This window comes from Maniola hyperantus, chromosome 20, assembly GCF_902806685.2.
Source record: "Maniola hyperantus chromosome 20, iAphHyp1.2, whole genome shotgun sequence".
Taxonomy (NCBI): Eukaryota; Metazoa; Arthropoda; class Insecta; order Lepidoptera; family Nymphalidae; genus Maniola; species Maniola hyperantus.
In genome coordinates, this window is record NC_048555.1 from 1118206 (window position 1) to 1136394 (window position 18189).

The 18189-nt window shown below is 35.8% G+C and overlaps 1 protein-coding gene across 1 annotated transcript in view; it reads left to right on the forward strand.

Annotated features, from left to right (window-relative positions):
* Nucleotides 1-9879, forward strand: part of LOC117992064 (transcription factor sem-2-like) — a 194481-nt gene extending 184602 nt beyond the window's left edge. Inside the window, exon 2 of the mRNA XM_034979717.2 lies at nucleotides 2766-9879. Within this exon, the coding sequence (XP_034835608.1) occupies nucleotides 2766-3476 (711 nt within the window). The 3' untranslated portion in view covers nucleotides 3477-9879. The remainder of the gene's footprint in view (nucleotides 1-2765) is intronic.
* Nucleotides 9880-18189: the final 8310 nt, after the last annotated feature.

The following is an 18189-nucleotide window of genomic DNA, read 5'->3' on the forward strand; positions in this document are numbered from 1 at the left end:
AGTAAAATTTTTGAGCAGTAAAAACTTGGAAAAATTAAATTATTTCACCAAATCCCGTGTCAGTCACTCCTTGAATACATAATAAGATATTTAACTAAGTAAATTCAGCCGTAAGACTGGGAACAAAATGAAAGCCTTGGTAGAACATGAAAAATGGTGTTTTGACGAGCTTCCTGGCGACATGGATGCTGTCCACTATAAGTGGAAGGTGTCAGATTCGATTTCCGGTAGGGGCAATTTGAAAATTAATCTGTACATATAAATAGGTTTGACTGACTTATACAGGTATCTATCAACGTACAAGTAAAATTAAATTACTTAGTAAGAATGAAGAAAGGTTTTTACAACTGTGAAAGTTTCATTTAAATCGGTCCAATGCTTTTTGCATGGTACGCGTACATGCAAATAACCAACAAACTATTAGAATTGTATATGAGTTGAAGGACAATAATTACCCAATGAATGGCTTCTAATCGACGTTTAGATATTGCCAGGTCTATGTTTCTTTGATGCTCTAATGATACGTTTTAATTTACATAGCGGCCATTTTGAAATTCGCAATCTTGGTTTTTAATTATTCGTTGTTATAGTGGCAACAGAAATACACACTCTGTGAAAATTTCAACTCTTCACTTATTACAGAGTTTTTTAGATACAGACAGCTGACAGGCAGACATACAGACGGATAGAAGGACCGACAACAGAGGCTCAGTTATAAGGTCCTGTTGGCACCCTTCTTGTACGGAACCCTAAAAAAATTTCAACGTCAAGTAAAATTAGTAAGAATGAAGAAAAGTATATGCGTGAAAGTTTCATTTAAATCGGCCCAATGCTTTTTGCGTGATACGCGTACGTGCAATTAAACAGCAAACTGTTAGAATTTTATATTACTTGAAGGACAATAATTACCCAGTGAATGGCTTCTAATCGACGTTTAAATATTACCAGGTCTCTGTTTCTTTGATGCTTTAATGATACGTTTTGTCTACCTGTCTGTAGACTGTATCAAAGTAACACAGCGTTTTATTTAGTGGTAATTAGTAGCTTTTTATGTAATGATAGTGTGCTTTGAGCTATATGGATTTGGAAATCTTTAATGGACTTAGTTAATTGACCATTTTTATTTTTCATTTACCAAAATTGTAGATACAAAGTTACTTAAAGTTATAAATTAAGTTACATTGGAAATGCTTATCTCTAAACAGAGATTTCTTCCAGCTTCCCATCCAAGGTTGTGATATACTACTGAGACCAATTATTTAATTAATTCTTCTGAGGTTGGTCAAAGTTATTATGATATTGTAAAAGATGTACTTACACTGATGTAGGTATATGAAATTAATATTTTCTTTAAATTTAATATTTAAATAATTAAATAAATATTTAAATAAGTTGTGTAAGGTTGGTTCATATTGAAAAAAAATAAGATCGAATTTTTTATTTTTTTATTTATTAAAAATGTTACAGTAAAACATAAAGCTAGCCTTATTTAATTGCTGTACAAATCACGCCCGTCTGGAATGATGCCAAGATCAAGAATACTGACTGCATTTTCGCACTGGACAGCCAGGCTGATCCTTTGTGCTAAAAATTAGCTAGCCCGTCTGTCACCAGAAGAAGGTATTAGCTGCGGGAAAATGTATTTTTTGATTGATTAACATTGACTTAAGATGACTTCGATACAATTCCTACCAAAGAATAAAGTAAAAAAAGTAGCCAATAGTAAGAAATAAGATAATCTGAGATAAAACATGTTTACGAATTGCTACAATTTTCTGCTGGCCCACAAATAGAGACAGTAAAAGTATCCTAATAATAGTATTAGCATCGGTAACCTGAATACGTTCGAGCGGTGCTGCAAAAACCTACCTCAGAGTTCACCTTGAAAGCCGGAGTGGGCGTAACAAACTTGATTTAGTCTCCATCTGACAAACCCTTTTTTTGTCCTGAATATAAATAAGACGAGCAAAAAATATAAAGTCGAGTGAGATTTTTTCCCCCTCGCTGTTCTGTTACCAGCGGGACCGAAGCCGAGTTTAGCGAAAGTAAGATTTGAATAATAAAAGACATATTCGCTTATAGTGCGGCGCTGTTGTTATGTTTTTATATCGTAAAGATTGTGCGCCCGAGGTTCTTGCGTATCCGCGAAAATACGGTGCGGAAACACCGTATGTTTAGATGTGAGGAAAATATGTGCAACAATCGGGCTGTCCTCATCACTTCCTTCACGATTCGATAATGATTTCCTGTGTCCTTCTCCGTCAATGTTTTTACAATACTTATTTAGCGGAGACGCGGAAGCGATGCGTTCGAGCACTTCGACTGTTTCACCAATACGTGCAAGATAGTTTGAAATAGATTAAAATTAGGTCACACGTAATGCGAACCGAGCACATCAATTCGCATTATCAGTCAATTACATATTCGGGTAGCGTTGCCATTGTAAAATTTTCCTACACCCAGCCATTAGAATTGATTACATTTATTCTAGTTTGTAATAATAGTAATAATTCCTATGATAACAATATCATTAATAGTAAGGACGCAGAGTTAATGGTGCAACGTCATGCATACTAATTGTACACAGGCAGCTCTTTGCCAGCGCTCGCCATATCGGACATGCTTGAAATAATAATTACGCTCTCCACAGTTTAACTGATAACACTGATTTCCTGTTTGAACTTAAATCTCAATAAGTAGTCGAGATTTTCCTCGCGTGAGAATTCCTCGACATAAACTAATGGATTTCATTTCTTTGTCCACAGACGAAAAAGAACAACCCGAACCACATCAAGAGACCGATGAACGCTTTCATGGTCTGGTCGCAGATCGAACGCAGGAAAATTTGCGAACAAACCCCGGATATGCACAACGCGGAAATATCCAAAAATCTTGGCCGCGTATGGAAGACGTTGAACGATGAAGAGAGGCAGCCCTTCATCGACGAGGCGGAGAGGCTTCGGCAGCTACATATGCGCGAGTACCCGGACTACAAGTACAGGCCTCGCAAGAAGACGGCGAAACCTGCGCAAAGAAGCGGCGCTGTCACTAAGCAGAAGCGTAAACAACGCGCCGATAGCAACAACAACAGAGGTGTGTCCAGGCGGCGAAGTCGACCTGCCCCTACGGTACCAAGCGTTCCCGTCGAAACGCCCGCACCCCCTGCACTGCCCGCGTCCCCGGCAGGGTCCCCCGATTCCCCTGAATCTGCCTGCTTCTACGACGACAACACGCGGCGCGATCAGACGGATCTCACGGATCTGTACTCGATCACGGATCTGCTCCCGCTGCCCGCAGACTGCGAGGTCGACCTCGACGCGCTCACGGACATGGAGTCGTTCGAGACGGCGTCCTCGTCCTCCGGCTCGCACTTCGAGTTCTCGTGCACGCCCGACGTGTCGGACATGCTGAGCGAGATCGGCGTGGCGGGCGACTGGGACGACCACACGTTCTCGTCGTACCTCACGTCGTCCTAGAGCGGTGCCGGGTCGCCACGGCCGCTGGCCGCCACCACTGATCTCATTTCGAGCCGCCACACGGGGGCCGACGACGCGGCGACCGCTCGCCGCCCCGCCTAGAGAGTGCCTACATCCAATTGACGTGTCGACATTTGGATTCAATGTACAAAGTTATTTAATAAGATTCGAGGGTGAAATTTAATTTCTAAGTGCACCAGCCGCGTGGCCGGTTTCATCTTCATTTTTCTCGGTTATTCCTTTGTGTTGAATGCGAACTATTGGGGAACGGCTCCCCGGCTGTGCCGGGCTTTCAAACCGTAGGCTGTGAGTTGGTTCTCGTTTAAACGTGTTGCTTTTCGTAAAGGTTTTGTTGAAAACAAAAACATTTGGGGTGATTTCCAAACGGCACGTCTCAGACGCATCTCAGTAAACAATCCGTCTTACTCTCCGTCGCTGGTAAGCAAGCCACGGTCCGCTCGGGTCGCTCGTCGCATGCTCGCACCGCGTTGTCGCGTCCGTATTCTATACGTGTACATTACTCGACTTGGCTTCTATACTAAGTTCGCAATTGCCGCTCTTCATTTTACGTTGTTAACAATTTACCGTAAGAACGGTCTTTTTTTAAAACTTAAAATGTCTTAGTCGAAACATTATATCGATCGAGTAATAGAAACATAGGACTAGGTTATAGTCACGTTCGTCTTACGTTCTATTTACTGTACGTAAGTTCACTTTATATTCTTTGATGCACACATAGTTAATAGTTCGACATTATAATTTTACAATTGGAAGCTAATCGGTATGTCAGTTGATGAATTTCGGAGTGCGGGATTTTCGAGTAGGAGTTTTTGGAGGGAGTCCCTTGCTGTGCTTCGATTTCGGTATTTATTGGAACGAGCCACGCGTGTATTTCGGTCGACAGGCCACCCTTTGTATTCGTTGCGTGCGTGACTTCTTCTAGATTCATTGTTAGCACGGCGGGGGATCTAGGTAGGTGTGTAAAGTTGATACGTCTTGCTATAGTGTACGTTAGGTCGTTTAAGGTAAGGTAATTTCCGTTCAATGGTAAGGTACGAAAAATATGTAAGAAACGATGGCACCTCAGGATCGATGCGAAGGGACACTGTTCGACTTTCTTCTTCCTTTCTACATCTTCACGCTTCAATTTGTAAAAAAACGTCTATAGAAAGATACATATCAGTAAAGGGGGTGTATTAATTCGCGGGACGGTGGGAAAAAACTTATCGTATGAACAAAGTACTAGTTCGGTTCCAAACAAATGTTTTGCTGTTTCAAACTCTGTGATTTACTTTATGGATTTTCTAAATTATAAGGATCTAGTGGAGACTGATATCGCATAGATTAGTTTTAGCAGCGCTAGCTTCTCTGACTTTTTAATTTTTAGAACTGGGCATAATTTTAGTGAGGAAAAGAACAATACGTACCTATTTTTGATAATTTGCCTTTCTGTGGAGATCGGGTTGCGATCTCATTACCAACTTAGCACTTGCAATATTGGTTTCTTAAGCTAGGAAACGTTTTTTACGAATTTATAGTTGCAAATGTCAATACGGCGTTGGACCCGATGTCCACAGCGAAGCAGGGGCTAAACACAATTTGTATAAAAAATTCGCAAAAACTGTCAATTCATTGAAAATGGAGTCAGTTAGTTAGCGGGGTAATGTTTCTGAAACGAATATTACCTCAGTCATTTTAAGATATAATTATAAATCTTCTAAAATATACTTTTTCAGATAACGAACAATATTTGTAGATAATCTGTGTCCCTAAGATATATTTCATTATAGTAAGGGATCCGTTGTGCTGATTGATAAAAAAAGAAAATGCTTTACTTATATTATTATATTCTTATAAATATATTATGTAAAAATGACTTCGTGTAATAACTTAGTGAGTGTCTACGAAATCCAATTATTTTTAAAGAAAATGCATAAAAATACATGTTATCTATACATTATCGTGATGTGAATACTGTCTTGTGTGTCGTAGGGCGATATTATATTATACATTATGTGGATAATAAAAAGAAAAAGTAAATTTGTGCCTAATGAATAAACTTGAAAATTTCATAATATTATGTATATTTTAGTGATGCTCAAGGTAACTTTATAAATGCGTAGTGTTTTATTAGCTGCTGTTGAAATCTGTGTAAATCATAAAGTTAAGATTTTTTGAACGCCAGACATGCATTTTGAATTAATTTTGCTTCTCTATAAGTTTCAGCGATCTATAAATGTTCCACTAGATGCGGCAATAGTAACAAACATGTTCCAATGAACATCGGTGTCCGCACTCCTGTCAATCGTAATCTCTTTAGACGCAGTCCGTTCCTACGAACATAGATAACTTAGAACAGAGTATCGGTACTTACTAAAGTTACCACTTTACAAACGCACTGCGTCCTAAAGCGGATTATGATTGATATTTGATAGAAGTGCGAACGCCGATGTTCGTTGGAACATGTTGTTACTAATAAAGCCGCATCCAGTGGAACATATATCGCTGATAAGTTTGCTTTACTGTTAAAATATATCATATTTGTGATCATAAGTATCAGCATTCACTACTGCATCTTCTTCCAAAATGATTTCCAACGTAAACGAGTATTTACATCTCTCGTGAAGCTCAATCTATGCTTATATTTCATCAATTTGGATATTGGTGTGATAGTGAATGTTAGCATTAATATAAATAATCACATAAACAATGACATTCACTTCTATAATGATAAGTATAATCTTTTCATTAGCTTAAAACTCAAAATTTTGTAAACTTATCAAATCGGCAAATTGTTCGCGTTTACAGATTTAAATATCAATCTCTTATGAAATGCAGCACTAGTAATGTATAATTTTTATGTTGTGGTCTTTTGGCAATTTTAATGAATTCCTTGAAATTATTTTTAAATCCACCATTTTAAGTAATTTTGTGATGTCTCTAATTTGGCTTATCACGTGCAAGTTTTTGAAAATAAGTATTTAACTTCATCAGATTCTTTATGACTGGTCTTCATGTAGCGCTTTTGGTAAAAATGTTCACTTTAAAGAATTAAAGCAATATACTGATAGTGACACAAACGCTCAAATTAGATTAATATCTCCTCAAAACGTTATAATATTTGTCATTCAACCTTTACCATTTTTTATTAAATTATGTTTAACAAATTCATCATCTCAATTTGCATTAACAGTCATGATAATTAATACGGATATAATTTTTTGTAACGTTTTCGTAGATTGTACCATCTTTTTATCTAAAATTAAGGAAATCTAAATTTAAAATGTCACTCAATTTTGATAATGAGGCGGATATTAGATACTATTATAACCCCAAAGTATTCGTAAAGCAACATCGAATTTATTGTTGTATTTAGCGCTTCTTAATGTGGTTCTTCAATAATTGGAATTATCAGGGTTTCGATGTTTTCTTTCAAATAAGGATTGTAAAAAACCTTTTGTAAAAAATTGTCTCTTTGATTCCCTGGTGTGTCTGTTCTAACGTTTCCGAATTCTTTGCTTCAACTGATAGGCTTTTTCCTTCGTAGCCTTTTTAAAAATCTATCAAGGTATTTTAAAATGTAAATAAATAAGTATTGAAAACTGTTTATAATAATGAAAAGTCAAAATAAAGCGATACTGTGAGAAAAATTAGAGGGTATTTGTACGCGTCTCAAATAAAATAAATATCACAGAAGACGTAGTTAGTTGTTGTAGGTTATATAATGTGTAATTAAAATAATTATGTATAAAATTGTTGTATACTTCATTGTATCTTAACTTTCTCAACTTCATCTTTGAATATTTGATTACATTCTTTATGTAGATCGAAGAATTCAATTAGATGATCAGAGATGTTAGTTCTTCTGTTAAGATCTTCAAATCTTTCAACTACACGAACTTGAGTACTAACTAAAGTTAAAACCGAAAATCGTTCCACTATTTCGGTTGATAAAATTAAAGGTAATAGTGATATGTAATCTCTTTTTAAAAGATTTTACACAAAATCTGTTAGTTGAAGAATAGAATTGAAGATCCAAAAACTTTGCCTGAGTCTATGCTTAAAAATCGCTTGTCATACAAGTAGATCGGTGTTTTCTTACTGAAACAATATAAGTAGGTTAAAAATTATGTATGTTTAACATTATAATACATAAAAGTAAGTCATAAATGCAATTCGATGGAAAAAATGTTAGTGATTCATTCACAGAACTGAAAACGTTAAAAATATTCTCGTTATGTTGTTTGAAAAAAATTGAACGTAATTATTATATTATCTCTGTATCATATGTATATGTATCACTGTTGTTGATTTATTTAATAAGCGTCTTCTATCGTAAGGTTTATTTAATTTACATTTCAATACTTTGAGACACAACGAAGCAAATTCTGTTCCCCCTCTACGTTCTTCAATAGCACCTATTCCCTATAATTAATTAGTCTTACTGATATATAATTGGTGTCTATAAGATGATTAAAGTTAAACAATAATTAAACATAATATTCTATGTCAACTTCAACAAGTAGTGAATGCGTATTCATAATTATATAAAATAGATATCTGATTCGTTGTTGGCGTAGATGTGTCATTAAAAAATAACAATTATTGGTACGAGGATTAAAGTTAATGATAATTATGAAACAAAACGAAAACTTCGCACAATCTGAGTCAAGGAATTAACATAGGTTTAATAGAATAGGTATTAAACGTAATATAGTAACTGTTAATGTTACAGGTTTAAGTGTGATAGTTAATTTTACGTTCCATACTATTTACTCAGAAAAACGTCTTACATTCTGTCGATCTTGTCGATTTGGAACTTTATTTTGCTTTAATTCGTATTCTTAATTATTCGGATATACATAACCACACCATTTTAGTAGATAATAATCGTGTATATTTTTGTATGATAATATTATTATTTGACTTTTTTGCTTTGATTTTATTCAGAATTTTAAGTTGTGCTAACTCTGTAGAATTTTCGAACAAATTTATAAGGAACAAAAATTATTAAAAAAAATGGTCCATTAAATTCTATCGTGTAATATTAAGGTAATTATTACGAGTAGCAGCAAATGTATACTTAAAAGTGTGTGCTTACAATTTGTATTAATGAAGGAGTACCTAACATGCCAAACGAATTCAAACCTTTGAAGCTAAAAAGCATGGCTTTAAACGTGGGACTGAAGTTTCATTGTCGTTTCTATTTTGTTCTTTTACCATTGGACATTGTAAATACCTTGTTAATAGACTACTTAAGGCCACATATTTTTTAGATTTTCTTTTTTAATAATTCACACAGCGACCGTGTGTTCCGAACTATTCTAGTCTTGGAAGATTTTGAGCAGGTTTCGATTCCATATACAGTCGAGTCCTCACTGACCCGAGTTAGGATTTTGTGTATTATTAAGGTTTCCCTCGAGGACGATCGTGATTCGTGGCCTTTTCGTAATTGATACCTGATTTTTTTTACAATTTTTTTCAATTGATACCAAAAAATGATGAAGCTGTTAGACACCGTTACCGATGGATCTCTCTTTTTTAGCACTAAACAGTTACGGTCTTTTGGCTTACCAAATAGTGGGAACGCTTCTGTGTTACCAACTTTGTAATTGGTTCTAAAATGTTGTACATATTGTAGACGATCGTTGATTTTAGTGCGCTGTGATTAGCTAACTTTCTTTTTTTCTCACACATTCTGACATTTTCAATGATTGACAAACAATTAGAACTATTTTAGTAAATATGGCTCAACCAAGTCCTAAACAATAAAATTACGTTCATTTTTAAACATATTTTTATCGAAATATACTTAGTATTGATAAAGAAAAATTGGGGATGAAAAATACTAAATGTTTCTCTTTGAAATACTACTGATATTACATTAAAAATATGTCTAAAATAAACTTAATTTTATTGTTTAGGACTAGGCCGAAAAACATTTTGTTAAAAGTGTACTAATTTTTTCACAATAATTGAAAATGTTAGGATGTGAGAGAGAAGGAAACTTAGCGAACCAAAGCGCCCTAAGTCATTAAAACGCACGGTTCTCTAATTTTTTTGAAACTACCCTCTATTTATTATTGGGTTGTTTTCATTAAAATCTTATTATCCGGCAATATTTTTAAGGTTTATTTTGTAATGATAAGTTATTTTCAATCGAGGATGTAGTCTTCATCGAGCTGTCCCTCGAACGTTGTATAAATTATATTGATTTGTATCTTATAAGGTACATACTGTAACTGCATATATGTACGTAGTTTTTTAAACTGTTAAGTATGAAATAACATTACTGTAGTTATGGAGTTAAGGAAAACGTGTACATTTTGTATCGTACTTTGTTTCAATAATGAATATATATTATTATATGGTAAAAATAAATCATCCAGTTTTTAAAAAATAACCAGATTTTTAATTACCTTTACCTTCCTTACTTAAACTATTAATCTTACCCGATGGATTAGTCTTAGGCCCAGTTGCTTTTCAACCTAGTGATAAAACCTAATAAAAAATAAAGTGGGTTGCATAAGTTAATATTCGTAGACGTAGTTCCATGATTAAGGTTTAACAAGGTTAATAAATTCTTACTTATGCAAACCATTTATCTTTTTTTAAAGTCAAAGTTTAACCGTAACCGTGACTTAACTTTAACCGCCTGTCATGCAACTGGACTTTAGATGAAACGTATTGACCTGGAACACGCATGTTCGTTCAAGTGATAATAGGATGACGTTGACAGCTCCTTCTAACTTAACAGACTATTTTTTTATGTTAACTTTCGAGTTAAGTTAGCAGGAGCTGACAAGGCCATCTTATTAACATTTAGATCGAGTAGTAACAAACATTACATCTACTTACTTCTGTCCATACTTAATATTACAAATTCGAATGTAACACTGCTTGTTACCTCTTCATGTCTGAACCGCTGAACCGATTTCGACAAAATTTGGCACAGATATAGCTTGCATTCTGGGAACGGATATACAGGCTGATGATCAGTGATATGATACCACAAAAAGGCGAAAAACGTAAATTAAAAAATCCTACATTTTGTAAAATTTTACGATATATTGCAAATTAACGGGTCCCCAAGGTGTTAGAATGACTAGAAGGTGAGAGAACGACAAACGGAAGAGAGATAGCTTGCATCCTGGGGATGCATAGTATAAATACTTTTTATACTGGAAAATCAAAAAGTTCCAACTTCCAACAGAATTTTTCTAAATCCACGCGGACGAAGTCGCAGGCATGGCATTGTATTAGGTACAGGTACATCGGCCTTTAGAATGACATTTCGGCTTTGTAGAACCTTGTTTCTGTCACTCATACCTATATGACGTTTTGTCGGTCTCAAAGACAGAGACAGTGCTCTACAAATTTGCGATCTCCTTCTAAAGGTCGATGTATATTACTTTCGGCCGCGTACTGTAGTATTAGTTCTTATGCCCCACTTAAGTGAGAGATCATTAAGAATGTTAGACGTTTGATGACCTCATCAAAAATGAATAATGAAAAGTCTAATATAAGGAAGGGCATATAAAATTAAAGCAATAAATTTGAATAATAGTCGGGCCGGGACCCTCGGGCGGGCGCTCTCGAATCTTATTTGTGAGTTTGCTTAATTAAAGCCTCTTTAGAAGGTCACAGAAGGTACAGTAATCGAAGAGCTGGCGGACTATTTAAAAAAGGTTATCATCATCAACAAATTCCTGAAAGGCCGGTAACGCATCGGCAGTTCTTCTGGTGCCGCAAATGTTCTTGGGCGGCGGTAATCACTTAACATCAGGTGACCCGCCTATCTCTATTTAAAAAAAAAAAAACATATTTTTTTCTGAGCACGGGTCTCCTTTCAGAATGAGAAGGGAATATTAGTCGGGCTGGGACCCCGGGGCGAGCGCTCTCGAATCTTATTTGTGAGTTTGCTTAATTAAAGCCTCTTTAGAAGGTCACAGAAGGTACAGTAGTTGAAGAGCTGGCTGTCAATTCAGGAAAGTCATCAACAACCCATCGCCGGCTCACTACTGAGCACAGCAAAAAAAAACCGGCCAAGTGAGAGTCAGACTCGCGCACCGAGTGCTCCGTACTAAAGTCGTAGTTTTTCGATTCAAAAACTATCAATCAAAAACTATTATGCAATAAAATAAATAAACCTCTGTTTTAGAATGTGCAAGTAAAGTTCTTTCCTATGATATCCCACTTAGTATATTAATCTTACTTTTAAAGTTGAAAATACCAATTATTTGTTCATGAACACATATTTTAATTGTTTTTTGTGATGTAAACACAAATTCTCGGTTTTCGGATTTATTCCTTTACTTGTGCTATGACTATAAGACCTACCTACCTACCAAATTTCTTGATTCTAGGTCGGGAACGGGAAGTACTGTATAGGTTTTCTTGACAGACACAATGGACGGACAGACAACAAAGTGGATCCTATTAGGGTTTCTTTTTTACGGAATCCTGAAAACTAATGTCTCTAAAAAGTAACTAAAAATCTTGGTCCTACATAACATTTTTTTTAAGGGTTTGAAATTTTTTACATTTTTTGGCAATAACTCAATAATATGTTTTTTACAGTTAACAGCTTTTTAGTTAAAGGGAGCAGTTTTCTACTTAGTACTTCCCGAATACTTCCCACTAGCTCTTGTACAATAATGGCCTGGTTTCAGAATTTACTGGCACTAAATAGGAAATAGTTGGTGGTCAGATTACGGTGTGCTCCGAGTGAAACCAAAATCTAGTGGCGGTTGCATGCGAGAGATAGGCAGATGTAGTTTTGGTATGATAACATAATGTGCTGTCGTGTGCATTTTGTTTTGTTGACCATTTTTAGGGTTCCGTACCCAAAGGGTAAAACCCTATTACTAAGAAGTGAAGTGCCTACAAAACACTTGTGTCCAGCAGTGGACAAAAGTTAGGTTAAAGAATATATCTGATTTATACAAATGCCAAGAAGACAATTCGGAACATCGGTATAGTATTTTTATCTCACGAAGCGACCAGCGCTTTACTTGTGGTAACAAATGTACAAACATGTTGTGAATGTGTGCGTGAACGCGCGAGCGGCGTGCGAAGTAACGTCAGTATAGAAAATAAACGTCGAAAAATCGTTGATAGTGAGGTTGGTTCATTATTTCACTTTTTTTTTGTAGTTTTTAGATTTTTTATGTATTTACTGATAGATAGACTAATATTGTGTCCAAAACGACGTTTTACTCCGTAAATCATTATTATCGATAGATGTAATTTGTAAGTATGAATTTTGTATGTTTTTTTTGTAAGTATGATTGTAAACTTATGATTTTAAGCTGATTCCGATGAAACTGACACTGATAATGATGATGATTCGAATGATTCTGATTGATTTGATTAAATATTTAAAAGTAACCATTTGTTATTTTATGTAGTTCTTAAAAGATCTGTCCCTTCAATATATCATTTATTTTTTATTTAATCTTTTATTTTACACAATAAACAACAAGAAGACTAAAATATAAAGAAAAAATTAGTTATACAGATTCATATTCACGCTTGGGAATATAATTCCTAATTCCATTCGTTAGGATGTATGTGCTAACGCTACTAGTCTTCACGCACACATGCGTACCCTGTATTATACACTTGGTTACCACAAGTAAAGCGCGCGTCGCTTCGTGAGATAAAAATACTATATAAGATTGATTAGGGTTGTCACAACATAATCGCATTAAGTATGTACGCTGCGACCTCCAACGTCACAGCCAGACGACGCACCGAGTACGGGATGGCAGTCTGGCATTAGTATGCAGTTCAGGGAGCCGCTGTTATTGGTCGTGATAAAAGAAAACGGGACTCGAATCGTGGAACTCTGCTTGATTCTTTTTGTTTATTGAATCGGAATTAACCGGAAACCACGATTGATTCGTTCATTTATAATTTCAATGGTTGATTAATGGGGTACGTGATTTTGCACTGTTATGACACGATAGGTTAAACATCTGGTTTTCTATACTCGAATTTTTAATTAAACAACACGTTTTGACATTAGCTAATGTCAAATCAGTACCCTTATTATATATGCCAGTGTGTTTTTTGTTGGTTAGTTGGTTTATTGGTTTGTTGGTTTGTCCTTCAATCACGTCGCAACGGTACAACGGATTGACGTGATTTTTGCATGGGTATAGATAAAGACCTGGAAAATCAAAGAGTTCCCACGGGATTTTTAAAACCCGTCTTGCTTATGTTCATTTTTAGGTTCACCTATTGAGAAACTCTGCAAAGGTCATTGAGGCCTTCCAGTGTGTTGTAATCTGGCCGCTCTTGCATTATTTATAGTAACAATGTATCTGAAAATTAATAAACAAAAAGGCACATTAAGAACACGATAAAAAAATACATTAACAATAACCAGATAGCGATCACTGGTTTCATTTTTTTTACAATATAAATTTAGGTTTACGATATTCATCGCATGCACTGATAACAATCATTTTAGCGTTACACCATCAACATATTGAGTTTTGTTGGAGGTTTAAGGTGCGTTTTCCTGCGAATCAAAGATGGAGACACGATACAGCGACTGGTTTAAGAAATCTTCCGACAATGGCTACATAACATGAAGTAGTAAGTATATTAATGGATACATTACCTTGTACATGAAATCCATACTAATATTATAGACAGGGTGTAACCAGAAAGCTAGCAAAAACTTAGCGTTATTGTTATACCTACTACTTACCTAAACACAATCCAATACCAATAACCTTTGCCTCGTTTTGTATTTTTAGTGATTTAGTATTTTTCAAACCCGCAATGTATAGCGTGCAAAACTCGGGTCCATGCCTCGCCTACGATGCGGCTTTGACTCCAAGTGGCCTAAAAAAACTACCACTTAAGAAATAATTACCACAAAACTCCTTACACGCACGTTACGCTTGTTCTCATATGCACCGATTTGTTCATTGATTAAAATATATCATGGTAAGTATATAAAATATTAAGGAGCTGGTGAACAAAAATAACTACACAAGCCGATGTAGACTTTATGTCTTCTACATAGAATTAGAAAACCCGCCTGCTGCTACAAAAAAAAAAGGATAACTTGTCTATTTCACGTCACTTCAACTTGTATCTATCGCTGTCGCTCTAAGCAGCAAGTTTCATGAAACTGGACCTTTACCGCCGTATTAGGCCGAAACACGTTCCAATGTCGGCAATGAAGACTTTATCGGGCAGCCCTGATTAATTCAGTTGGCACGCATTAAAACAAGTACAAGGGATCTGTTTTGGACCTAAGGCACTTGTCCGACCGCTGACGATAAAGCAACTCTTCTTTAAAGTGACGACCTCCCTGGCGCAGTCGTGAGCGCTGTGGTCTTATTAGTGTGAGGTCCCGGGTTCGATTCCTGGCAGGGGTTTGGAATTTTATAATTTCTAAATTTCTGGTCTGGTCTGGTGGGAGGCTTCGGCCGTGGCTAGTTACCACCCTACCGACAAAGCCGTGCCGCCAAGCGATTTAGCGTTCCGGTACGATGCCGTGTAGAAACCAAAGGGGTACGGGTTTAATAAAAACTGCCATATCCCTTCCAGGTTAGCCCGCTATCATCTTAGACTGCATCATCACTTACCATCAGGTGTGATTGCAGTCAAGGGCTAACTTGTATATGAATAAAAAAAAAAATAAAAAAAAAATTATACTAGCTTATGCCCGCGACTTCGTCAGCGAGGAATGCACAAATTTCAAACTCCTATTTTACCACCTTAGGGTCACCTAAAATCCCTCTCAATAGCTCGCTGAGTGACTTTGAATTTGTAAACAAGGCCGTTTGTCAGTGTCCACGTTTCAGCACCATAGATGAAGACGGAAAGAACACACTGGTTAAACACTTTCGTCGTCAGACACTGAGGAATTGACGATGAGAAGATTTGACTCAATTTCCCAAAAGCTGCCTTGCCTGCCTTCTCATTGCTTGTCAATTCATTTCTAGTTATTAGCTTATTTCTCGCTAATCGTCGGCGGTCGGATCAGTGCCTAATGAATTCTAAATAGTGGAGACCAAATTAATTTGCTGTTTCTTGTCGGAGGTTTTATAAGGGCCAACCTCCGTATTAGGGGGCTCATGTATAATACCGATTGTTAATCGGCTGTTTAGACGCTCGGGTTTCCTTGTGGTTATTTTTTCTTGTTTTGGTTAATGTTCTCATGTTGTTTAGTTAGGTAATTTGAATACATTATGCCTTGGACAAGAAAATTAATACCTATCTTGTTGGAACCAGACTAAAGCTCGACGAGCTGCAGGTCAAATTCACGCTCTTTTGTCATTTAGATAATCTTCAATTGTGTAATATGCTTTTTTCAGGAGCATAATTTTAATATATTTTTAAACTTGTGTAAAGGCAAGTCCAAAATAGTTTGCGGGATTTTGTCATAAAAGGCTATACTCATGGCATTTACCTCATGGCTTAAGGTGCCATTTTTGAGCAAAATGTTTGTAGAGTAGCACTAAAATTTAGTTTAATTTAAAATTCTTTTTCCTAATTTTTTTTTTTACAATAGTAAAAAGAAAAAAATTGCAGACACACTAAATTTAGTTTAGAAGAAAACAATCTAATTTCTAAGTTCTAATTTAGTTTAGACTTTAGAGAAAGACATCAGAATCAGTACAAATATCACACAAATATAAAGAGAACTCATTTGATGCAAGCATCATTGTTTGTCCGCTCTTATCGCAGAGCCCTCGACTCTTATCAGTAATCATGTATGGCAGACAATCTGTCGCTGTGATACTGATAACATATCGGATGTCGTCATGGCTATTCATAGCTGGTTTCTTTACAAGCTTTATCGGGATTAACCGTTTAGATACCTACTTAAGTTCTAGGTTCAAGGTTAATAATTTTAAGCTTTAAAGACATAATAATAGTATAGTAAATATAAGTCCCGCAAATTGCTAATGCGTGTGGCCGCCATTTTAGTGACGTCAGCACTAGACTGAAGTTTCGAGCTGATGGTATATTTTTATTTCGGCTGACGTCATTTAGATGTTAATGAGACATGGTTCCAGCGCAATAGCAATTTGCGGGACGTATACCACAATTAATTTGAAGATTTTATTTGTGATCACGACCCGCACAATTGGGTATTTTCCTACTTTTGAATTTGATAAATATTGTTACTTTATTATAAAACTAGGATAAAAATAATGACGTACGCTAAAAAAAATATTAAAATCCAACAAAGATTTACAAAGTTACAGGCATTTTAATTTTGGAGTGGGAGGGTCCTCTATCCCTTTCTCGCAAAACGAAAATTTGTACGCACGAAGCTACTATGGCATTAGTAAGGTGTGACGTCAAAATGCTATATCGCTATCTCTGTCTAATCAGAAATATTTAAATGCTTATAACTTTTTTGTTATTTGATCGATTTAATTAGTTTTTTCAGTTTACGTCATTATTTTTATACTAGTTTATAATAAAGTAATAAAAAAATTGGAGTCAAATATCAAATTGGGTCGAAATATCGACAAATAAAATCTTTAAGCCTACGTGATAGCCTAGTGGTTAGGACGTCCGCCTCCTGATTGGGAGATCGGGGGTTCGTTCCCAGGCACCTCTAACTTTTCTAAATATCACTCGCTTTAACGATGAAGAAAAACATCGTAAGGAGATCTGCATGCCTGAGAGTTCTACATAATGTTCTCAAAGGCGTGTGTCGTAAAAAATGGACACAAAAACAGCTGTAACTAATCTGATCCATGGTCACTAGGATCGAAGTACTCAAGGTCTCAGAGTAATTTGTAAGGGTACCTTAAATACTAGAACACGACTATAATAATCGAACACGTTTATTTATAAACTACCATTTATAATAACCAACAGATCCTGCGTAATTAAGGCTCAAATGGCAGTCATTACAACATCATTCCATACTTCAAACAAGTAATTTATCATTACACGATGTAGTGAACTAATAACTAAATAACACCTGTAGATGCTTGGAGATAACAGAGCGGACATCCTGCGCTTTTTACAAGTGAAAACGCGTTATAATGAGTCTAGCAATATTCTCCGTCTTGATTAGCATAATATATCTCATATATACCTATATCTCTACATAGTATAAAATAAAGTCGCTTCCCGCTGTCTGTATGTATGAACGCGTAACTTTTAAACTAAGCAACGGATTTTATTGCGGTTTTCACCAATAGGTGATAGGTATAATATGCAGGCACGCAGGTTTCCTCACGATATTTTCCTTCACCGTTAAAGCAAGTGGTATTTAATATTTTTAACTTTTTTTTACATGTAAAAGATGTATAAATAATGCATCAATATTCACAAGATTTAATAAACCTTACTACATAGTAATATTTTTTTTTTTAAAGAATATTAGCCAATGATGACTAATACTCCCTTTTCCCCTCCAACTAAGCGTTAAGCTTTGTGCTAGGAGTAGGTACGACAATAGCACAACGGGTGGGGTTTGAACCGGTGACCATTCGGATTTCAGTCCACTCCTTAAACCGTTGAGCTATTGAGGCTCATTAAAATACACATAATTTCGAAAAGATGTGCGTGCGTGGTGCGCACTGGTGATATTTTTTATAGAAACTTTTAATAATGATAATAATATTAACATTAGGAAAGAAAGTGATCGAAAGTTGTTTTCCTTACAAAAACTTGATAAGAAATCTGATAAGAGCAGATAAAACGCTTATCAATGTGACGT